We start from the raw sequence: 24,625 nt of genomic DNA on the forward strand, positions 1-24,625 counted from the left end.
CATCTCAAAAAAGATATAGTGGAATTAGAAAAGGTACAGAGAAGTGTGACAAAAACGATAAAGGGGATGGGACAACTTCCCTATGAGGAAAGGCTAAAGCGGCTAGGGATCTTCAGCTTGGAGAAAAGAAGGCTGAGGGGAGATATGATAGAGGTCTATAAGATAATGAGTGGAGTGGAATAGGTAGACGTGAATCAATGTTTACTCTGTCCAAAAATACTAGGACTAAGGGGCACACAATGAAGCTACAAAATAGTAAATTTAAAACAAATTGGAGAAAATATTTCTTCACTCAACTTGTAATTAAACTCTGGAATTCTTGCCAGAGAATGTAGTAAAAGCAGTTAGCTTACCGGGTTTTAAAAAGGTTTGGCTAGTTTTCTAAAGAAAAGTCTATAAGCCATTATTAAGATGGGCTTGGGGAAAATCCACTGTTTATTTCTAGGATAAGCAGCTTAAAATGTATTGTACTGTTTTGGGATCTTGCCAGGTACTTGTAACCTGGATTGGCCACTGTTGGAAACAGGATGCTGGTCTTGATGGACTTTTGGTCTGTCCCAGTATGGCAACGCTTAGGTTCTTATTCAAATAGAGTTTGCCATCAGATGAAAAATTGTTACACAATGATTCCAACTTTGTGAAAGCTTTCTCTGCAATTGACCAGCATGACGATGATAACAAAGATGAAGATGCAAGTGATAAATTAGACAGCACTACTTGTAACACAGATGATAATGACAATAATGATGATAAGGCATTCTTTACTATACAGAAGTGTTTCAGAAAGAGTTCCTTGATCAATACCTGCAGACCCAGTCATAAGACATCAGTAGTGCTGCAGCCTGGCCTGATGTGAAGGAACTTTTCAGACTGAACAATCCACTTCCTGCAGCTATTGATCACCTGTATAGCTGTGCTGGATTAATGATTAAGGAGCATAGGGAATAAGAAGGCAAGACAAATATTCTGGCACATTAGGTAACTGATATTTATAAACAAGCACAAGCAATGTTCAGCACCAGATGGGATTTTGAAAATTTTTTGTTAAATCTCCATGTCTTATAATTGAACCTAGAAGGTATGTAACCATTAGTCCAACTAACAATCCAATCATTCATCAGCATAATCATCCAGAGACAGAATAACCCAACCATCTGGCCATTCTATCATCTGCCTATTCACTCACTTAGCTAATCAAACATATAATCTATTCCAATCATCTACCCACCCAACAAGACATGCTATAGGGAACAGTATAGAAGTGGTGAGAATGGGGGAACTCAGAGTGCCATAATTTTAGCACTGTTCATTTTCCCCAGCTCTTCCTCCTTTCTTTCTGTTTTACTAGGAAACAGGACTATTATAAGCATGAGTGGTCTGTCCTCCTGACTGACCTCACTCTGCAATCATTGGTAGAGGAAGATATTGTGCCAACAATCCCAGCTGAGCCACAGGAGCTCATAAATGACATACGGAAGACAATCCACCAGACTAGGCTGGAAATCCAGGAGGAGAAGGTAAGTCAAATCAATGAAATTCAGGAGAATTGAGGACACCCAGTAACATCTATTAATTCCCAAGATACTTTGTTAGTGTCTCCAGTTTAGCAAAGCCAAAATGAATGAATGAATGCCAGGCTTGCAGGTTAGGAAAGCAGTGAGAGCACTGCTATTTCCTTGACGTTAACTGGGGTTTTTATATTTTATGACTGTATACCATCTTGATTGGCATTTTGGGCTGTCAAGCAGAGGGTACCATAAAGTTTTATAAATAAATAATTCTTCATATACTGGCAGGGATTCAGTGGGCTGAGAAAGCACCAGAGAAAGAAGACTGATAGAGATAAAGAGGCAGAAAACCAGAGGAAGAGAATGAAGCCAAGAGATACAAGAAAGCAATGCAAATATCTTGAAAATTGTTGTGTAATTATGGACTTTGCATTAGTTTCTGGGTGGAGCCCCTGAAAGAAAAGGAAACGTCACTGGGTCTGTGTCTATGGTCCCTGTTCTCTACCTGTGTATAATGAGGGTGCTCTATTTTTAGGCACCTATCTGAAGCCTATTCTATAAAGAAAAGTAAGCGCCTACTTTTCTTTACAGAATATTAGTGTAGTAATGCAAATATGTGCGTATAATTCAGGCGCAACTACTCACACCAGCCATAGAACTGATGTAAATGCTCACACCTAGATTAATGAAACATGCTTGTAAATTACAGTGTTCTATAATTTACACATGTAATTGTTCACCCCGCCCACACTCCACACATATGTATGCCCACCTGCAAATCACTCACCATCGCGTTTAGGCACCATTTTATAGAATAGCTTGTACAGCAGCATGGGGTGGGTCAAAGTACAAGCACACAAGCAACAAAAAACAGCACCAAGAGCCTTCAAAATAGGGATGTCTTTAATTCATGGACCCGACACAGGCCGTGATTTGGCGCACAGCGCCTGTGTCAGGCATCATTTAGAGAAGTAAATTGCAATCACAACGAACCCAGCCTCAGGGTTATAGCTCATAAAATGCCCAGTGAAATTGTGCCTTGTAGCACTCTGGTTTGGCATCTTTTGTAGAAATGGCGGCAAACCAGAGTGCTACAAGGCACTACACTGGATGTTTTATGAGCTATAACCCTGAGGCTGGGTTCGTTGTGATTGCAATTTACTTCTCTAAATGACCCCTGACACAGGCGCTGTGTGCCAAATCACGGCCTGTGTCGGGTCCATGAATTAAAGACTCATCCCTATTTTGAAGGCACTTGGTGCTGTTTTTTGTTGATAGAATAGTTTGTAGCCAGAATAATGGCAATTACACACAGATGTGCATAGTGCCAATAATCTTATCATTAACATGCATTCTTGGTGCCTAAGGGGACCTTTTACTAGAACTTAGCTCACACTAAATGCTAAGAAGCCCATAGGTATAAAATGAACTTCCTAGCATTTGGCACATGCTAATTACTTTAGCATGTGTTAAGCTTTAGTAAAAGAGCCGCTAAATGTTTGTGCCCTCCTTACAGAATTACTTCAAACGAGACTTTTATCTTTCATTCTTTAAGAAGCAGAACAGGGGACCAGTGAACAAAGTGTTGGAGAAAACTAGGAAGAAATTACTGGACAGTGAACTCTGGCTAATACAGAACTCCCCAACAGTGCCACTCTGCATCCACAGCAAGATTGGCAAGGTGAGTGACTAAGCAAGTCTTCCAGCAAGAAGGTGCTCCTACTACCTACCTAGTGCCAATCGTGCAATCATCATTACTGCCACCTAGCTATCTAACTACCACTCAAACATTTATGGGGTAATTTTATGAAGGATTATCATGCATAAAGGCCTTTTTTATGCATGCAAAAGGTCTTTTATAAAATTAGTTAAGGAGGCGTAAATTTCCACGGCTTCAGTTTAGGCATAATTTCTGCTAGTCGTGAAGAACCCTCCAAGTGTCCATGTGTCTTTATAAATACTAGGGGCAAAGCGGCAGAAATCACACCTAGCATGAAGCCACAGACATTTACACTTGCTTGGTAGCAGGTGTAAATGTTTGCATAAAGTATATTTTCTAAAATACATGCAAAAGAATTCTATAATATCTGAAACAGAGGACTTTAATGGCTGAATTCATCGTTGCTCATGCTTTTCCCATACTTTGCTCCACCTTGTCACCATGCATACTTTTATGATGTAATTCCTGGGATCAGTGGCGTTTCTAGGCTGCCTGACACCCGGGGTGGATCGCCGATGCGCCCCCCCCCCCCCCCGGGTGCAGCGCAGCCCCCCCCCCCCCACCAGCGAAATTACTCCCCCCCCCCCCACTGGCGAAATTACACCCTCCCCCCCGGGTGCATTTTTACCTGCTGGGGGGGGGGGGGGGGGGCGGGGTGCCATGCGCCTGTTGGCCGAGTCCGCTCGTTCCCTCCCTGCTGCTCCCTCTGCCCCGGAACAGGAAGTAACTTGTTCCGCGCAGAGGGAGCAGCAGGGAGGGAACGAGCGGACTCAGCCAACAGGCGCATGGCACCCCCCCAGCAGCCTGCACCCAGGGCGGGCCGCCCCCACCGCCCCCCCCCCCCTTGGTACGCCACTGCCTGGGATAATTTTATTCAAGGAGAAATTAATTCTTATCTGCTAATTTTCTTTCCATTAGTCCCTCCAGACCAGTCCAAGTGCATGGCTATGCTTTCTCCTGCAAGAAGATGGAGACTGAGAGCCACTAACTAGTGACATCATCATTTAAGAATCTTGTGCAGTCACTTACTAATCAGCATTTCAATAATAAAGCAGATAGGACACAGAATAGCCTGAAAAACCCTAGAAACAAGAACTAACCAAAATGAATAACTTACAAACATAACTAGGCCATACCACAAATACAGAGGATACCTTTAGTTGCAGCAAACACGGCCCACTAACTTCAGATTCTTTATCTAGCTTAAATCTATCAGAGAGTGTGTTCTAGACTAGTCTGGAGGGGCTAAAGGAAAGAAAATTGGCAGAAGTTCTAATTTCTCCTTCCTTGGCATCCCTCCAGACTAGTCCAGATGCATGGAAAGTACCAAGGCAATAGACTTTAAGGGTGAGAACCAGACAAAAACAGTCCTCAAACCACTAGCACAACAAGATACATCTTCTGTTGCTTGGACATCTAGTCTATAATGATAGGCAAAAGAATTAAAAAATGACCACATAGCTACTCTACAAATTTCTTGAGGGGGAATAAGCCTGTGTTCCTCCCACGATTAAGCTTGTCTCCTTGTAGAATACACTTAACTCTGAAGGAATCGAGTAACCTTTCAGTGAGTATGAGTCTGGAATAGCCTCCTTTTCCCAATGAGCTGTCATTGCCTTAGAGGAGACCTCACTTTTCTTTTTCCTACGAATAACACATAAACTTGTCTGACCTGGAAAAGTTTTCCATCTTTTTCAAATAACAGTGCAACACTGTCCTTATATCCAAGCAATGAAGCATGTCTGACTCCTTGTTCCAAATTCTCAGGAAACACTGGAAGAAAAATTGACTGACACCTTCTTTGGGAGAAAGGAAGGAACCACTTTCTCCCATGACCATGACATGACTAAAAACAGCTCTTGATGAAGCCTGTAAGTCTCAAATTCTTCTTGCTAAATAATTCACCATTAAAAATACAGTCTTTAAGGTAAGAGTTTTTAAGGTGGCATCCCTCAGAGGCTCAAATGGCACCTCTACTCACATGGACAGAACTAGATTCAAATCCCAAGGAGAGACCATTGAATGCTTGAGAGGGTTCAACAATGTAACCCTCCTCAAGAATCAAGCCACATCCATGTGGGACGCCAGGGATCAGCTGCCAGCACAACCTTTATGTAAGATATTTCCGCTATCTGCAACCTCAGCGAAGCCAAGGCCAACCCACTGTCCAAACCATCCTGAAGAAATTCTAGACTCTCTGAAACAGAAGAATTTAATGGCTGAATATGTTGTTGCTCACACTACTGTTCAAATACTCACTACACTCTGACATACATCAAAGAAGTCAATGAACTCAATGAAGTCTCTATAACATGAGAATGAATAGCCTTTTTTCTACAATCTTGTCCTTTTAAGAGCCAAGCCATAACACAAAATCAGCCTGCACTGGGCATTGGAATCAGACCTCATAACACGAGACCTTTTCAAGACTGCAACACTATCAGCATGTCCACTCAGAACTGTGTGCGGTCTCCATGCCAGGTCCTTATTTGCAAATCTGGCACCACTAGCACTACCAGACTCCAATGGGCCTCTGAATGACTCGCTCCAGCAGTGGCCATAGAGGGAATTATATATAACAGCTGTCCCTAAGGCCATGGCTGAATGAGCCCATCTAGGCCTTCTGCCCGACAGTCATGCCTTTAACTGAAAAACCTGGGAACCTTGGCATTTTATTTATCATTTATTATTAGATCTGATGGAAACATACTTGTGTATCTCCATATGTGTCTTATCCAAGGTGGAGTACAATCTTACTTTCATAAAAATTATGTCACTCTGATGCCATGAGATCTATCACTAGTGTCCTTGAACTCTGTACTAAGGCTCTGAAGGCATCATCTGCTAAACTCCATTCTCCGGGATCTAGGGTGGGTCTGCTGAAGAAATCCACCTACACCTTCTACATTTCCGCTAAATGGATTGCAGAAAGATACAACAAGTTGTGGTCTGCCTAGCCCATCAAAATCTTTACTTTCTTTGCTACTTTTTGGCTCTTTGTTCCCCCCTGGTGATTGAAATAGACCACTGCTGTGGCATTATCCAAAAAATACATGCTGCCCTGTTTTACACCAGCTGCTGAAAGGATTCCAGCACCAAGTGTATGGCTGTTGACCTCAAGAGACTGATTGGCCAAGAGGTCTCCTCCATGAGCCATCATCCTTAGGTCACTTGGCCCTGACAATGATTTCCCAGCCCTTGAATCTGGCATCCATTATCACCAGCAGCCAGTGCAGCATCTCTAGACTTATACTTTGCCATACATTCGACTCCTGCAACTCACCAAGACAGACTGCTCCTAGTCTCTCCTCTCAAGGGGAGCATTTCCTTCCACTGTTGGCTCTGAGGTGACCAATGTGACAACAAGGACCTCTGCAGTGGGCACATATGGTTCTGGCTCAAGGAACTAACTTCAAGGTGGCTGCCATGGACCTCAAACTAGAAGGCAATTCCCGGCCATTAGCTTGAACTTGAGTAACTTCTGTATATGATCTTGCAATTTCTGCTGTATTTCTGTGGTCAAAAACTTTCCCCTGCTAATATTGAATAGGGCTCCCAAATGCCATATTGTTTGATCTGGGATCAGCTTGCTCTTCACTGAGTTGACCACCCAGTCCAGTTCCTATAGAAAGTGTAATATATGAGCAGTGGCCCCCAATATGACTTTGTTGTTATGACATCTAAATACAAATGGACCAGTACCTCTGCTTTCCTTAATATTGCCATTGTCACCACCATTATCTTGGAAAATTTTCTGGGAGCCGTGGAGGGGCATAATCGAACGCGAACGCCCATCTCCATGGGTGTCTATGTCTGAAAACGGGTATGTGAAGAGGCGGGACAGACCGTGTTATCGAAAAAGATGGGCGTTTATCTTTCGTTTCGAAAATACGGTTTGGACGGACCAAATGCCATGGATTTGGTTCCTTCTGAGATGGGCATTTTATTTTTTTTTGTCATAATGGAAACTAAAAATGCCCAGCTCAGAAACGTCCCAATCCAAGCCATTTGGTCGTGGGAGGGACAAATGTACAACACTACCATAGCTCTTAGGGGTGAAGGGGGCAACTACATGTGGGTACAGTGGGTTTTAGAGGCCTCCCATTTAACACCACAAGTGTTACGGGTGGGGGGGGGGGGGGGGGGATGGGCCTGGGTCTGCCTACCTGAAGTGCACTGCAGTACTCACTAAATGTGCTCCAGGGACAGGACTTGTTGCTGCTGTATAACCTTGGCACAGCAGTTCACACCTGAAGACTAATCTTGCTGAAAACGTCCTTTATTTGAATAAGAACCTTTACTCACAGTTAACTGCAGATCAGAGGTTGTGCCCCACTGGCAACGAGTCTCCCTGGTACTGAGATTAGCAGTAGTAGGTCCGAGCTGGCAGAATGGTGTACAATGCCCTCTTTCAGCAACATTCAAGGTAAGAACTAAGTGCTGTAACGTGGCTAACACATGAAAGGAATCTAAAAGTGTCTTACACAAATGGCCACTACCTCATGGACTACCGGAAACAAAACAGGGCACACTGACCCAGTAAGCAGAGGGAAAAGCACCATGGGAGTAGAGCCTACCAACTACCAACATCGTAAGCATTTAACACAAGCTAGTGGAATCACGGAGCCCACTACCCTACACCCACCACAATGCATTGCTGATGTGACTCTGCAGTGCCCTTAACAGAAAAGGTGTCACACTCACCCGAGACCCACATCAGAATCAGGGAAAGGGATATAACACATTCTGCTGTCATGGAGGTGGGTACGGCATTTGAGGCAGGCATACAGGCTGGGAAAAAAGTTTGTAAAGTGGGTTTTATTTGGTGGGAGGGGGTTAGTGACCATTGGGGGAGTCAGGGGAGGTCATCCCCGATTCTCTCCGGTGGTCATCTGGTCAGTTGGGGCACTTTTTTGGGATTTGGACCTGAAAAAAAGGGTCCAAATAAAGAGGACCAAATTCTCGTCAAAAACGCCCTTCTTGTTTTGATTATCAGCTAAAGACGCCCATCTCTCCTCGGCCGATAACCACACCCCAGTCCACATTCGCCACGCCTCTGACACGCCCCCATGATCTTTGTTCGTCTCTGTGACGGACTGCAGTTGAGGACGCCAAAAATTGGGTTTCGATTATACTGATTTGGGCGCCCATGGGAAACTGACGCCCATCTCCCGATTTGGGTCGAAATATGAGCGTCTTTAACTTTCGAAAATAAGCTGGATAGTCAGACCACATGGCAGTGCAAAAAATTGGAAGTGCTTCCCCAGAAATGTAAAACGTAGGAACAGCTGATGTTCATCACATATGGAGATACACAAGTATGTTTCCATCAGATCCAATGATACGGGGAACATACCTCACCAGACTGCCCCTATGATGGACCATAGTACTTCCACTGTCAACACCCTGACTTGCATGAGCTCTAAAATAAGATGAAATGTCCATTCCTTTGTGGGCAATACGAAGTAAATGAAGTATCAACCCATTCCTTGTTTATTTAGAGGAACTGGTACCACTGCCTGAAGGTGGATCAGCCTTTTGAGAGCTGCCTTGACCGCTGCCACATTTGTAACCACATGAAAGGGCAATTCTAAGAAGTTGTCCAGAAAAGGACAAGCAAACTTTTGAGCATAATTGTCCTGAATAACTTTGAGGACACACTGATCCAAGGTTATTTGGGTCCACCTTCAGAAGAAACACCTTAGGCACTCCTCTACCAGAGGACCTTGAGTGTAGACCCCAAAACCTCACTGTGTGGACTTGTAAGGGTATCTCCAGTGTATCATCCTTTCTGTACTGAGGGCTATGAACCAAACTCTGACTAGGCCAGGATCCATCTTTTTAGGACAACACTGTCATGGTTACTACTACTACTACTTATTATTATTATTATTATTAGCATTTGTATAGCGCTACCAGACACATGCAGCTCTGAACACCTGATACAGAGAGACAGTCCCTGCTCAAAAGAGCTTACAATCTAAAAAATACAGACAGACAAGACAATTAAGGGCGAGGGAAGTACTGGGTGAGAAGGAACAAGGGGAGGGCAATTGAGTAGTGGCTAGGAGCCAAAAGCAGTGGTGAAAAGGTGGGTTTTCAGCATAGATTTGAAAACAGGTAGAGATGGAGCTAGACGTACAGGCTCAGGAAGTCTATTCCAGGCATAAGGTGCCGTGAGGGAAAAGGAACGAAGTCTGGAGTTAGCAGTGGAGGAGAAGGGGGACGACAAGAGAGATTTGTCCAGTGAAGGAATGTAGGGAGAGATGAGAGTGGAGAGGTAATGGGGGGCTGCAGAATGGATGCATTTAAAAGTCAGTAAGAGAAGTTTGAACTGTTTGCGGAAGCAGACAGGGAGCCAGTGAAGTGACTTTAGGTGTCGCGCCGCCCACGCGGGACGCGCTCTCGAGGTCCTTTGCATACCTTCAGGCTTCTTCCCTGGGAGCGCGGGGTTTGTGAGTCCTTAAGGCAAAATCACCCTCCAGGTAGAAAAGAGAAAAGACTGGACCGGAACTCCGGACTGGAGTTGTACACCGGAACACTCGGAACTGGAACGCACCGGACGGGTGCGCACTGGAGTGGGGCCTACTGGCCTGGACACGCTGGAGTGGCCCCACTGGACTGGAACATACAAGAGTGAAACCCGCTGGGCTGGGACACACTGGAGCGGAACCCACAGAACTGGAACCCCCTGGACCTAGTCTTCACCTACACTTGACTGCCTACCCCCTCGGGTTGGGCCTTCAGGTTCTGGCAGCCGGTAGGACTTACAGGAGCAGCAGGAATGAAGATCCAGGGGTGCCCCCGGGCACCTAGGCGAAGGCAAGGCAGACAAGCAGGAACTATCCGGGTTCTGGCAGTCAGCAGGAATCAACACAATGACTAGTAAGCTGGACCCAGGCTCATAGGGACACTGTACCCGGGCAACCCAGTCATACACAGGAACATACACAGAGCAAACTCAGGAGACTTGGAAGGCTATACACCAGCTAACAACTAAGCTGTGCCCCAGCTAACAAGTCATGCCCTGGACCCAAACGCAGAAGACTAGCAAGGCTTGACACAGGCTACAAGCCAGCGGGGCCTAAGCTGGCTAGTCTACACTAAGAACAAACACAGTCTTGGAATAGTGGCTAGCAAGGGCGGCTCACTCTAGGAACAAACACAATCTTGGAATAGTGGCTAGCAAGGCGGCTAGTCTAACACTAGAAACAAACACAGACTTGGAAATGGCTAGCAGGACGGCTAGCTGACACGAGGAACAAACATGGTCTTGGAAATAGCTAGCAGGACGGCTAGCTGACACGAGGAACAAACATGGTCTTGGAAATAGCTTAGCAGGACGGCTAGCTGACACGAGGAACAAACATAGTCTTGGAAATAGCTAACCGGACAGCTAGCTGGCATGGGGAACAATCACGGGGAACTAGCAGAGCTATGCACAGGCAACAAGCCAGACGGTGCCTAAGCTAACTAGTCATACCTTGGAAACAAACATAGAGAACTAGTGGAGCTAGGCACAGGCAACCAGCCAGACGGTGCCTAAGCTAACTAGTCATACCTTGGAAACAAACATAGAGAACTAGTGGAGCTAGGCACAGGCAACCAGCCAGACGGTGCCTAAGCTAACTAGTCCTACCTTGGAAACAAACATAGAGAACTAGTAGAGCTATGCACAGGCAACAAGCCAGACGGTGCCTTAGCTAACTAGTCATACCTTGGAAACAAACACAGAGAACTAGAAGAGCTAGGCACAGGCAACAAGCCAGACGGTGCCTAAGCTAACTAGTCATACCTTGGAAACAAACACAGAGAACTAGAAGAGCTAGGCACAGGCAACAAGCCAGACGGTGCCTTAGCTAACTAGTCATACCTTGGAAACAAACACAGAGAACTAGAAGAGCTAGGCACAGGCAACAAGCCAGACGGTGCCTAAGCTAACTAGTCATACCTTGGAAACAAACACATAGAACTAGTAAAGCTATGCACAGGCAACAAGCCACACGGTGCCTTAGCTAACTAGTCATACCTTGGAAACAAACACAGAGAACTAGAAGAGCTAGGCACTGGCAACAAGCCAGACGGTGCCTAAGCTAGCTAGTCAAACAAACATAGAACACTAGCAAAGCTATACACAGGCTATAAGCTACACGGTGCCTAAGCTAGCTAGTCAAACAAACATAGAAACTCACACAGAGCAAACACTGACACCGGGTACAGAGCACTCTATACACCAGGACCTTTAGATGAGATGTGATTAGATACAAAGGCCAAGACTCTAGTCTTCAGGTGACTAATAAAGCCCATCAACACCAGAGCCACAGGTGCAGCAATCACCTTGCAACCAAACAGAGGCTTGACACACAGAGCAGTCATCCCATAGGAAGGAACAGCGGGAGCCATCTTGGAAACTGGCAGAGACGAAGAGGCGGCAGCCATCTTGGAAGAGGCAAAGCCCACACAGGTGAGGTTCAGTAGGGCAATCAGCACACAGAGCCAGAGAGAACCTAAGACAGACACAGACACAGAGACAAGCAGAAGCCAGCACAGACACTGACTCCCAGAAACAGGGTAAGTCTGAAGGGTGGCACGGCCACAAACGGGACATTAGGAGTGGGCTAGTGTGGAAAATAAGTCGTGCTGCAGAATTTTATCATTTCTATAGCGCTACAAGGCATACGCACCTGAATGTTTCCTACATTTCTACACTGCCTGCCAGCTCAAGGACACACTGGCATTCCAGAGAGCTTCTGCACTTCATCTTTGGGTGTGAAATTGGCAACAAGACAGATTTACAGTGACACAAATATGAGATAAGGCTTGTGGGTCTCCTTATTTGTGCCGGCTTTTGCAGGGAGTATGTCTGAATCAACTATGGACATCACTGTTTTCCAGGCCTGCAATTTGTCTACTGGATAGTAGGAATGCTTGATCTGATTGGGCCAACAGTTACCTGAGGACAGTGGACAGAAGTCTAGTACTGAAGTTGGTGAAGAACAAAAAAGAAGAGTTTTGGCGCAGCAGCAGAGTGGATTCACAGGTGATAGCTCTGGAGGATAGACAGAATCCCTGTGCCTTCTAAGTACAAAACCCCTCTGTATAACAACATTACAGAGAAGTTTAAGCTGAGAAGTATGGCTTCTAATCTTATGCGAGAGACCAGCTACAGGTGCTGGTGAGATCTGTAACTTATTTCTATAATAACCAGATGCTTACTGGTTGGCTTGCTGTGGACACATCTTCAGCCGAAGGGTAGAATCCTGTCTTTCATTCAGAGACCCTGCTGTGAAGCAAGTGACTTGTGATGATGAGAAATCGGGGTTCACTCCTGTAGTTTGGGGACAGTTAATCACTATTTCTAGTCTGCCAAAGACTGTGTTAGCTCTCATGGGCATGGTTTATTAGCCAAATATTTCACTTTTAGCATTCTCTTCTCAGGTATAATTCGTAGTATTGTAACAGAATATATATATGCAGATATCTATTTTTGTGTAATTCTTATTTTGTATGCTTGTTTGCCATTTTGCTAATTATTATTATTATTATTATTTTATTATTATTATTATTATTATTATATAAATAGATATATTTTTTTCCACTTTGACATATTTCTTCATTGGGTACTTACCAACGTGAAATGAGACCTGTTTCGTGTTCTCTAGTAACCTTCCTTAGACATAAGAGTCCAGAGAATTGCTATCTCTATCAGAGTATTACTAGGTTCTATGACTGTCTGATCTTTCCTAAGCACTTTTCACTACAGAGCTAACCACTCCAGCTCCCCCTGTGAAGGCCTCTTGTCCTCCTCTCCTGCTTCCTCAAAAGAGCTAACTCCACAATGAGAAACACCCTCACTGGGAACCACTCATTCTTCCAAGCCTGTATCTTTTGGCCTCCTGGAAATGACTCTTGCCAAGCGAATGCACCCAATCTACAGTGATTCTCTGGGAGCCTTGACATCTTGGATTCTGTCAAACTCTTCATTTACTTCTCCAATTCCTCACCAAATAACTTTCCTTTGAAGGGAAACTTACTGAGCCAACCCTTAGAGGCTACATTGGCCAACCCATTTCTCAGCCACAAGGAACGGCGCACTGCTACCAACAGTGCCATACCCTTGGCTGATGTCTATGGTCATAAAAAGCATCAACAAGAAGGCACTGCCCATTTTGAGCTGAGCCAATTCAGACAACCCTTCTGGACTGCCCCCCATGGTCTCTTTGGATAAATATTCAGTCCACCAAAAACAGGCTCTGGCTACTAATCCATCATATAGTGCCGCCTGCAAGATTACAGCTGACACCAGAAAGACCTGTTTGAGCAATGTTTCCATGTTTCAGTCCTGTACATCCTTCAAGGTTGCACCCCTTTCCACTGAAATCGAGCTCTTTTTTATGACTGTAGACATTAACGCATCCACCTTTGGGAGATGTAATCTCTTGCTTCATCATCAAAATGGAGCAGCAACATATCCAGGAATTTTTCACAGAGTGTGCATCTCCTGCCCCTGCGCTCCTCCCCCCCCCCCCCCTCATCCATGCTTTCAAATCACCTCCACTCCAGTCTTGCCCAGGCAGCAGCAGTGGTGCTCATAGGCTGCCTGCACCTGCACCAGGACTTTCTCTCACTCTGAACCATCCTGCTCTTCAAAAAACAGGAAGTCTCATCATAAGGGATAGGATGGTTCAGAGTGAGAGAAAGTCCCGATGCATGCACAGGCAGCCTAAGAGTGCTACTGCTGCCCGGGTGAAGACTGGTGCAGAGGTGATTTGACATATGGGAAGCGGGGAATTACAGAGCTTTGCCAGGAATATTTTGCAGATCAAGTTCAGAGGCGGTAAGAACAGTGAGATGAAATCACTTAACTTTGATGTTCTAACGACTTTCAGACCGCGACAGGTACCCGTTTCGCTGGGGCTTTGTCAAGAGATCTGAGCCTGTATAGATCTGTTGAAGAAAAGCAAGCAATCAGCATTCATGTTGGTCAGTGGACTTACAATTCTCTCGTGTGTGGCTCCAACTTACGTGTCAATGATTAACTGTCAGTGTATTCCGCCAGAGATTGAGCTCCAGTGGCGGTGGCATTATTTATACTATATAGCCCGGAAGGGCTGTTGTCGGATCTGACGGTATTTGGGCGACAAATGCTGTTTTGCTCACATGTAGCATCCCCAGTGTATGCTGGTATTGAGGCCATTGGGTTCCAAGGATTGCAAACAATATGTCCAACGAAGTTCTTTTTATAGAAGAATCCTATTGATGTCGCCTCCTCGTTTTGAGGGAATCACACAATCAATCGCCATACACTTCAAATCTTCAAATTTGTGTAGAGACTGAACACAGAGCTGTACTAGCGGAGCACCGGGAAGCTTTTGAGTAATGCGGGAACAGTGTTCTGTCATTCATGCCTGCAGGGACCTGCTGATTTTGCCTACATAAATCTTGTGGCAGGGACAGCTGATTATGTAAATTATGTTGCTGGATAAACAAGTTGTGTGGTGTCTGAGGAAGTACACTAACAGTTAATCATTGACGCATAAGTTGGAGCCGCACACATAGTAACATAGTAGATGACGGCAGAAAAAGACCTGCATGGTCCATCCAGTCTGCCCAAGACAAACTCATGTGTATACCTTACCTTGATTTACACCTGTCTCTCCCAGGGCCCAGACTGTACAAGTCTGCCCAGCAGTTTTTCCCGCCTCCCAACCACCTGTCCCGCCTCCCATCACCGGCTCTGGCACAGACCATACAAGTCTGCCCTCCCCTATTCTCGCCTCCGAACCACCAACCCCTCTTCCCCCCACCTGCTCCGCCACCCAATTGCCACTGACCAATATGAACGCTGATTGCTTGCTTTTCTTCGACAGGTCTATACAGGCTCAGATCTCTTTATAAAGCCCCAGTGAAACGAGTACCTCTCAAAGTCTGAGGAGCCGTTAGAACGTCAAAGTTAAGTGATTTCATCTCACTGTTCTTACCGCCTTTGAACTTGATATACAAAATATTGTGTAGAAGATTAAAATATCTATAAAAATATCAAAAAAAGAATTCACTTAAAAGTGAATATACTTAAAAACACTTAACTGGAGGAGGGGGTTTTGCCTCTGATAACAGCTATCACAAAAGGGCAGTTACTCAGCCATTGATTGCTGACTTTAATTGTCGCATGACTCCTTTTGTGAAATTATGAGGCTTTTTTTCCCCTTCTAACTAAACTTATTCTGAGACGAGCGTGGACTGATATTGTCTATTTTCATTTTTATCTGTCTCTGTAATGGCAGCATTTCCCATCAAAATTGGCTCTTCTATGGAAGAAGGCCTTTCAGCTCTGCCGGGCCTGTGGACAGTTTCTGTGATCAACACCAGCCTGCCCTGTTCATGGTTAAGTCACCCTCAGGAATAGCCCCAAAGCTCTGTTTCCCACACATGCAGCAGTTGCTGCTGGAGGAACTTGTTCAGAGGCTATTGCAGATAGCACAACACTGTTCATGGTCTGACCACACAGCCATGCACAATGGCTTGGCTGAAACTCAGCCTGCCAATACAGTGCTCCCCAATCCCAGAAAGCCCAAAGCTAGCCTGGTCCACTTCTGGTGCCAAAAAAACTGTAGGCACCCCTGCCACCAATGCTGGCCTTAGCTGCATTCACAACTGTGCTCAGTGAGTCCTTTAAATAATATTGTATGTTTTATTTTCAAGATGAGTTGGCTTCTGATCCCAGAAGGGCTTTTCAGGCGCCCTCATAGGAGTTGGGGGGGGGTGGGGGTGAGAGGACAAAGGCAGAATCAGCAGACCCTTGACAGCAGTGGTGTGCTGGTAAATTTTTAACAACAGGCTCTCTCTCCGGTCCACCTCGGTGCCCCCCCCCCCCCCCCCCCCGTCCACCACTGCCCCCCCCCCCCCCCCGTCCACCTCTGCGCCCCCCCATCCACCTCTGCGCCCCCCCAAAAATTGCAGAGCTGGCTATAGCCGTGGGGGTGGCGGGGGGGGGGGGGGTGGCAATGCATTACTCTCTCCAGGAAAAAAAATTAAATGATCCCAGGTTCCAATCTAATTCATGTTTAATGTGGGATAAAATGCCATAAATAAGTAAATACATAAATAAGTAAATAAATATAAACTTTTAATGTTGAGCACCTGATTCTCAAAGTGAACATATTCCAAACGCTATAATGAAAATAAATGATTGTTTTTCTACCTTTGTTGTCTGGTGACTGTTTTCTGATCATGCTGGCCCAGTATACGATTCTGCTGCTATCTGTCCTCTTAACTCCGTTTCCAGGGCTTCCTTTCCATTTATTTCTTTCCTCCTTTCTTCTTCATTTCTGGTCCTCAGCTTCTGCCTATTTTCTTCATCCATGTGCAGTTTTTCTCCTCTCTTCCTTTTCCCTCATCTCATCTCCTTCCTCACTCTTCTCTCCCCTCCATCCGTGTCCAGCATTTCTTCTCTCTCCCCTCCTCTCCCCTGCCCTGCATACACCCATACCCAGCGACCCTCCTCTGCCCTGCCCTGCATGCACCCATGTCCAGCAGTGTACCCTCCTCTCCCCTGCCCTGCATGCACCCAGATGTCCAGCAGTGACCCTTCTCTCCCCTGCATGCACCCATGTCCAGCAGTGACCCTCCTTTCCCCTGCCCTGCATGCACCCATATCCAGCGACCCCTCCTCTGCCCTGCCCTGCATGCACCCAGATGTCCAGCAGTGACCCTCCTCTCCCCTGCATGCACCCATGTCCAGCAGTGTACCCTCCTCTCCCCTGCCCTGCATGCACCCATACCCAGCGACCCCCTCTACCCATGCCCAGCAGCGACTCCCTTTTCCCCCCTGCCACCCCCTCCCAAGTTGTATCGCGAATTCTTCTCCTTCCTCCCTCCCTCCCGATCCGGTCCCTCACCGCCCGCTTGTTTTTTGAATTCTTCGGGGCAGGCAGTCTTGCCTGCCCGCTTCCAGCGCTGACTGTCCTCCCTTGCCGATTCGCACTTCAAAATGGCCACCGAGACTTCAGCCGAAGTCTCGCAAGGCCGCCTCTGGAAATCTCGGCGGCCATTTTTAAAGCGCGAATCTGCAAGGGAGGACAGTCAGCGCTGGAAGCGGGCAGGCAAGACTGCCTGCCCCGAAGAATTCAAAAAACAAGCGGGCGGTGAGGCGGATCCGGAGGGAGGGAGGAGAGCCAGAGCCGGCTAGCTATTTTCAACAACCGGCTCGCAAGCCGGAAGAAAATTTAACAACCGGCTCTTGCGAGCCGGTGCGAGCCGGCTCCAGCACACCACTGCTTGACAGTGCTTAAAGAGGTGGGGAAGGGACCTAGCACAACCAGATATAGCACGCCTGTGCATAGGAGCCAACTTTTCAAAATGATTGGGGATGCTGAAATTTTTTTTTTTTTACAGGTGGTGCATTCCCCCCTCCCTCCCTCCCTGGTACCTTAACATCCTGTATGCTGCAGTCTTCACCTGGGCAGTGGCAGCACCACTCAAAGGCTGCCTGCAACCTGCACCAGGACTTCTTCCCTGATCAGTCCCGCCTCTCAGTCCCCCTGTACTGTGCAAATATAAGGAGATGTAAAATTTCAAAAACTGACATATTTCAATCACTATACTATAGGTTAACAAATACAAATAAAACAAAAAATGGAAAATATGATAATATAATTTTATTGGACTAAATACATTTTTTTTTATAATAATTTTTATTGACAAGAGGAGGCTGTGTTTATTCCTCTTGTCAATAAATACATTTTTCAATTAGCTTTCAGAGGCCAAAACCTCTTTCCTCAGGACATGGGAAAAGAGGGTTTGGTCTCCAAACATTAGTAAAAAAATGTATTAAAATTAGTCCAATAAAGATATTACCTTATTTCCATTTTCTGTATTTATTAACACAGCTACCTCACTACTTTATACTAAACTAAAAATAAAATTCATTTTTTCCTATCTTTGTTGTCTGGCCGTTTATTGTTTCTAATTGTGTTAGTCTCAGTCTCTTGTTTCTTCTTTCTTCTTTCCTCAATCTTAACTCTCCCCACCTTTCCATCCAGCATATATCCCCTCTTTCTTCCCTTTCCATCCAGTATCTGCCCCCTCTCTTCCCTCTTTCCATCCAGCATCTGCCCCCTCTCTTCCCCCTTTCTATCCAGTGTCTATTTTCTCCGTCCATGTGTAGTTCTTCTCCTCTTTCCCTTTCCCTTATCTCAGTCAGTATGCATCTCCTTCCTCTTTCTTCCCTCCCCTCCATCCATATGCATCTCCTTCCTCTCTCTCTTCCCTTTCCTCCATCCATGTCCAGCATTTTTCCTCTACCCCCTCCATCCATGTCCAGCATCTCTCCTCTATCTCCGTCCCTCTATCCATGTTCATCTCACTTCCTCTCTCTTCCCTCCCCTCCATCCATGTCAAGCATTTCTCCTCTCTCCCCTCCATCCATGTGCATCTTCTCCTCTGTCTTCCCTCCCCTCCATCTATGTCCTGCATTTCTCCTCTCCCTTCTATGTACATCTACTTCCTCTGTCTTTCCTCCACTCTATGTCCAGTCCAGCATTTCTCCTTTCTCCCCTGCCCTCCCCTCCATCCATGTCCAGCAACTCTACTCTCTCCCCTGCCCTCCCCTCCATCCATGTCCAGCAATTCTCCTCTCCCTGTCCTCTCCTCCATCTACATCCAGCAATTCTCCACTCTCCCCTGCTCTCCCCTCCATGTCCAGTGATTTCTTCTCTCTCCCCTCCATGTCCAGCAATTCCTTCTCTCTTCCCTGCCCTCCCCTCCATCGATCCATGTCCAGCAAGTCTCCTCTCTCCCCTGCCCTCTCCTCCATCCATGTCCAGCAATTCTCCTCTCTCCCCTGCCCTCTGCTCCATCCATATCCAGCATTTCTCCTTTCTCCCCTGCCCTTCCCTCCATCCATGTCCAGCAACTCTACTCTCTCCCCTGCCCTCCCCTCCATCCATGTCCAGCAACTCCTCTCTCCCTGTCCTCTCCTCCATCCATATCCAGCAATTCTCCACTCTCCCCTGCTCTCCCCTCCATGTCCAGCGATTCCTTCTCTCTTCCCTGCCCTCCCCTCCATCGATCCATGTCCAGCAAGTCTCCTCTCTTCCCTGCCCTCTCCTCCATCCATGTCCAGCAAGTCTCCTCTCCCCTGCCCTCCGCTCCATCCATATCCAGCAATTCTCCTCTCTCCCCTGTCCTCTCCTCTATCCATATCCAGCAATTCTCCTCTCTCCCCATCCCTCCCCTCCCTCCATCCATCCCTCTCTCCATCCATGTCCAACAAGTCTCATCTCTCCCCTGCTTTCTCTTCCATCCATCCCTCTCTTTACCCCTCCATCCCTCTCTCCATCCCTCCATCCATGTCCAACAAGTCTCATCTCTCCCTGCCCTCTCTTCCATGTCCAGCGATTTCTCCCCCCTCCCCTCCCCATCCAGCGATATCTCCTCTCTCCCTTCCATGTCCAGTAACTCGCCGCAAACACCACCTGTCCCTTTTTAGCCCCTCCCCCGAGTTCCAACCTCAGCCCGACCTCTTCTCCCACAACAGTCCTCCGTCCTCGCCTTCCTGCCGCCCAGAATTTAAAACTAATTTTACCTCAGGTCGCGGTGACAGTGAAAGGCGAGCACTGCAGGCTCACCTTCAGCCTTCCCTCCCTTCTTCTCTCTGAGCTCTGGTCCTGCCCTCATTTCCTGTTTCCCACGAGGGCGGGACCAGAACTGAGAGAATAAGGAAGGGAAGGCTGAAAGCGAGCCTGCAGTGCTCACCTTTCACTGCCGCCGCGACATGAGGTAAAATAAGTTTTAAATTCTGGGTGGCAGGAAGGCGAGGACTGAGGACTGTTGAGGGAGAAGAGGGCAGGCAGATTGGGCTGGGTTGAAACCGGAACTTCGTTCCAACGGCAATATAGGGGGTGCTCGAGCACCCACAGCACCTACAGAGTTGATGCCTGTGCAAGGCACAAGCCCCAACCGGACCAAATCTCCCAGGAGCAAACAAGAACTTAGTTGCCACTGCTATGTCAACATCCTATTTACTCACAGAAATTCCTTTGAAAATTGCCTCTGCACCATCCAACCATCACTGCTGTCACCCTGCCAAGCAAGTATAGCTACTAACACTAAACCATCTATGTTCCACTAGTGCCACCCAGTCAGTCACTACTATTATGGCCTCTACACAATCCAAATTGTACTATTGTCACTTAGGGGCCCTTTTAATAAAGTTTAGTGCACAGTAAATCCTGGGCATCCTATTTTGTACCTATGGATCATGTGGCACTTTGCACACGCTAATGTCCATTAGCACACACTCACCTGCAGTAAAAGGGCCCCTTAGCTACCAATTCTGGTATTTAACCATACAAGCATCTAGCTATTCAAAGATCTAAACGTTCAGTTAGCATTATTGCCACCCAATTGCCAAAACTGATGTGACACTTGTAATTAAAATTTAAAAATATACATAAAACTTGTAATATAAAAAATATTGCATATCACAAGAGGAGAATACAAAAAAACAGATATGTGCAACGATGATATTCACTGAAAGCAAAAATGTATGTGTATATATATATAAGCAAAAAGGTAAACAAGACGCACCTCAGTAGGATGGGTAGAAGTGTACATGCTTCAAAATTTCAGAAAAATGGGTTGAAGTGTATGCGCTTCAAATCTTAAAACACTTGCTGTCTGTAAATGCAAAAGATGGATTGGGAGAGAGAGACGCACCTCAGTGTCGATATATTTAGAAAAAATAAGGAAGGAGGAAAGTAATGAGAGAAGAAAAAATGATATAGTGGAAAAAACCATGAGCAGAGAGGAGACTGTGAGAGGTGAAAAATAGGGACCGAAACAAGAACAGCTGATTAAAGTCCAGGTAAACAGAGGGTGGTGGGGAGATAAGCGACGGGTCTTATATGTGTGGACAAAAATATCACCACAAACAAAGGTTAATAACGGAGCCAAGAAGCAAGTGCAGGAATGTACTTTTAAAAAGACGGGAAGTGTAGCCCAAAGACACATGGAGAATCAGAGATCGCTGTGAAAGCAGGAAACCACTATGGAACCAGTGGCACAAAAACCAGGAGATTAAAAAACCAAAAGAGCACCAAAAGGAAGATGCCGATGTCAGAACTTTGACATCAGCAAGTGACGTGCAGACTATACTTTCCGCCTTCCTTATTTTTTCTATACATATTGATACTGAGGTGCGTCTCTCCCCCCCCCCCCTTCTTTAAACCCCTCTTTTCATTTACAGACAGCAAGTGTTTTAAGATTTGAAGCACATACACTTCAACCCATTTTTCTCAGATTTTGAAGCGCATACACTTCTACCCATCCTATTGAGGTGTGTCTCGTTTACCTTCCCGCTTTATATATATCTATCTATCTATAGATAGATAGATATATAGATATAGATATATATATAGAGAGAGAGAGAGATATACATTTATGCTTTCAATGAATATCATCTTTGCACATATCTGTTTTTTTAAATTCTCTTGTGATATGGAATATTTTTCATATTACAAGTTTTATGTATATTTTTTAATTTTAATTACAAGTGTCACATCATTTTTAGTAATACTTCTTTACTTGTATGTATATGTAACTCATTTTTCATATATATGTTTTTAAGTTGCATACTCAATGTTTTGTTTATTATAGACCCCTGAGGCAGGCACTTAGCCGAAACATGGTGCCATGTCAGGTATTAGAAAAATAAAGTTTTTTCCATCATATTGTTCGTCTCCTGGTGTTTTTTGGAAGGGCCTTGCTGGTCATACTACTCCTCTTCACGTGTATCCCTATATGTAGTGGATCTTGGTCTTCCGCTCCTGCGGCCTCCCTTCCCCACCCAATTGCCAACCACTCAACAATTCAACAACCTGACTATTAAATAATCCAAGTGGCACATCTACTACCCACTAATCCAAGCACCAATACTGTTACCCAGCAATTTCAGTTTGATATACTTTATACAAACTGACTGGTAGGAATTACTTTTCAGAGGATACTAATCAAACTATCTTATTTTGTATGTTTTCTCATCTCTAGAGTTACACTTTCTTGTTGTCTTCAGAATTTGAGCTCTGTGAATGGAAGGAACAGATTGAACAAGCAAGGAATAGAAGTAAGGAAAAGGAAAATAATAACCTGCTTAGGTGTTTGGTAATACTTTAGAGCAGGGGACCCCAAACATTTCATAAGATGAGCCACATAGAACATTTCAAATCATTAAGATGGACAGATGAAAATTTAATGACCTTCCCTCCCCCCCCCCTTTCCTCTCATTTTCCTCCTCTCTGTCTCCCTTTCAGCTGTACTAGGTACCTCCTTCCTCCATCCAACTGGTGAAACCCTGGCCTGAAGCTTCCTACTCCTTCTTTCTCATGAAACTTGGGCTTACAGTTCTCTGCTCCTTTTTGCTGGTGATGTTTTGATCTGTGGCTCCCTATTGCTTCTTGCATGCAATTTTCTGATCTTGCCTCCTACTCCATTATGGCTTCCGTCTCCTGCCCATGCTGGTTCTGGCATGTCCCCTCTTTTTTACTGACATTTGTTCTAGCATACTTCTGATCTTTGTATCTATCCTGGATCCTTAGTTTCCTGGGAAAAACCTGTTGGGCCACAGGGTTCCAAAATTCTCAAAAGATTTGGTAGTCATAAAATTCTCTGTCTAAGCTGGGCTGGGCTGTGCAGACTGTGTTCACATCTGGCTCCTACATCTTAGATTAAATAATACACTTTTTGTTTATTTACAACTCAAACTTTTACAGACTTCTGTTCAGTCTGTGTTGAGGCACCGATCCTCAGTTTTACTTCAAACTTCTTTCATTCATTTTGTCTGGATCAAAGAAACATTTATCTTCTCTTCATATTACAAACAACTCTCCTCATGTCCTGTGATCTGAGCTGGATCCATACTTACATCTAACGCTTCCTGGACAACAAAAGAAAAAGGCTACAGCAACCTGCCTCAATTGGACCATTCAAGGATATCAGAACCAGAAACTACAAAGTGCATAACTGCAATCTGTGAATTGAAATGTTATTTTAACTGTTTTAAAGATTCTGATTCTATTAAAACTAAAGTCTACCATCAACCCCCTCTTCATTAATTTGCCAAAGAAATTCACACAGAAGTGCAAAGTACAGTCATTTCTTTCTTTGGTACTGGAAGCCTTTGATCTCCCAGGCCTAGTCTGAATTTACAATTTTAAAAGGTCTGTTTTCTCAGACTTGTTTTATTTTTTTTAATTTTTGTTACATTTGTAACCTGTGCTTTACCACTCATGGCAGGCTCAATGTGGCTTACATGGGGCAATGGAGGGTTAAGTGACTTGCCCAGAGTCACAAGGAGCTGCCTATGCCTGAAGTGGGAATTGAACTCAGTTCCTCAGGACCAAAGTCCACCACCCTAACCACTAGGCCACTCCTCCACTCCACTTGTTGACTTGAAGCCTTTAATCCTACAGTACCAACTGGTAAGATTGCTGTTCCACAGAGTCTTTTAAGACTGTAGTGCCACCCAGTTAAATTTGCCTAAGGAGCTTCTAACACAAAGAATGTGCCTTCGCCTAGCAGACCGAGAGACCATAGGGATCCCAACGGTGTGTAGGAGAGTAAACTATAATTCCCACAAACCAAAGAGAAGACAAAAGTGCAAGAGGTCAATCATCTACATAACAGTACCTAAAAGATCATCTTACTGCCATACCAAAGTTACTCCCAGCACCCCGGGACCATCCTTTGGAACCATAGGACTGGTGAATGCCAGATCAGATGCTAAGAAATCCTCAGTCATCCATGATGCCATCCATGAACAGCATCTTGACATCTTAGGAATAAATTAAACCTGGCTAGATGAAAGAAGGGGTTTATCACTGACTGAACTATACCCAACAGGTTTCAACATCCAACATCAACAAAGACCAGGAAGACAGGGGAGAGAGGTAGCAGTCCTGATTCAGGATACAACCAAACTGTGCAGAATCACCATTCTTCATCTAAATGAATCAGAATCTCTTTTAATCCAGCTAGAAGAGGAGAAACCAATCTGGCTGCTCTTGGTACACCTAGCACCTTATAACAGCATATCATCTGTGCAAGAACACCTTGATGTGATTACACAAGTGATCCTGAATTACCCTAGGATAGTGATCATAGGAGATTTCAATCTACACATCAAAACCCCAGATACCACCGCAGCTGTCTTCCTGGACACGACAGCACTAGGATTCACACAGGTGATCAATTCTCCAACCCATGAAAAGATAGACCCTTATCATAGACAGACCGTTTTCTAAATAAGTTTTCCCTAAGTGAATACCTGAAAAATGGCACCTCACAGAGTTTGGAAAGATCAGAGATGAGAAAAAGCTGTCTGCTGAGAATTTCCTAGAGG

General features: G+C 45.3%; 1 protein-coding gene across 1 annotated transcript in view; it reads left to right on the top strand.

Annotated features, from left to right (window-relative positions):
* Nucleotides 1-24,625, top strand: part of LOC115459297 (active breakpoint cluster region-related protein-like) — a gene marked incomplete at both ends in the record, with an annotated part of 91,382 nt that overhangs the window by 49,767 nt on the left and 16,990 nt on the right. The window contains 3 exons of the mRNA XM_030189142.1: nt 1,349-1,517; nt 3,064-3,189; nt 22,276-22,351. Coding sequence (XP_030045002.1) covers nt 1,349-1,517; nt 3,064-3,189; nt 22,276-22,351 — 371 coding nt within the window. The remainder of the gene's footprint in view (nt 1-1,348; nt 1,518-3,063; nt 3,190-22,275; nt 22,352-24,625) is intronic.

Source organism: Microcaecilia unicolor, unplaced genomic scaffold (assembly GCF_901765095.1).
Source record: "Microcaecilia unicolor unplaced genomic scaffold, aMicUni1.1, whole genome shotgun sequence".
In the NCBI taxonomy this organism is placed as follows: domain Eukaryota; kingdom Metazoa; phylum Chordata; class Amphibia; order Gymnophiona; family Siphonopidae; genus Microcaecilia; species Microcaecilia unicolor.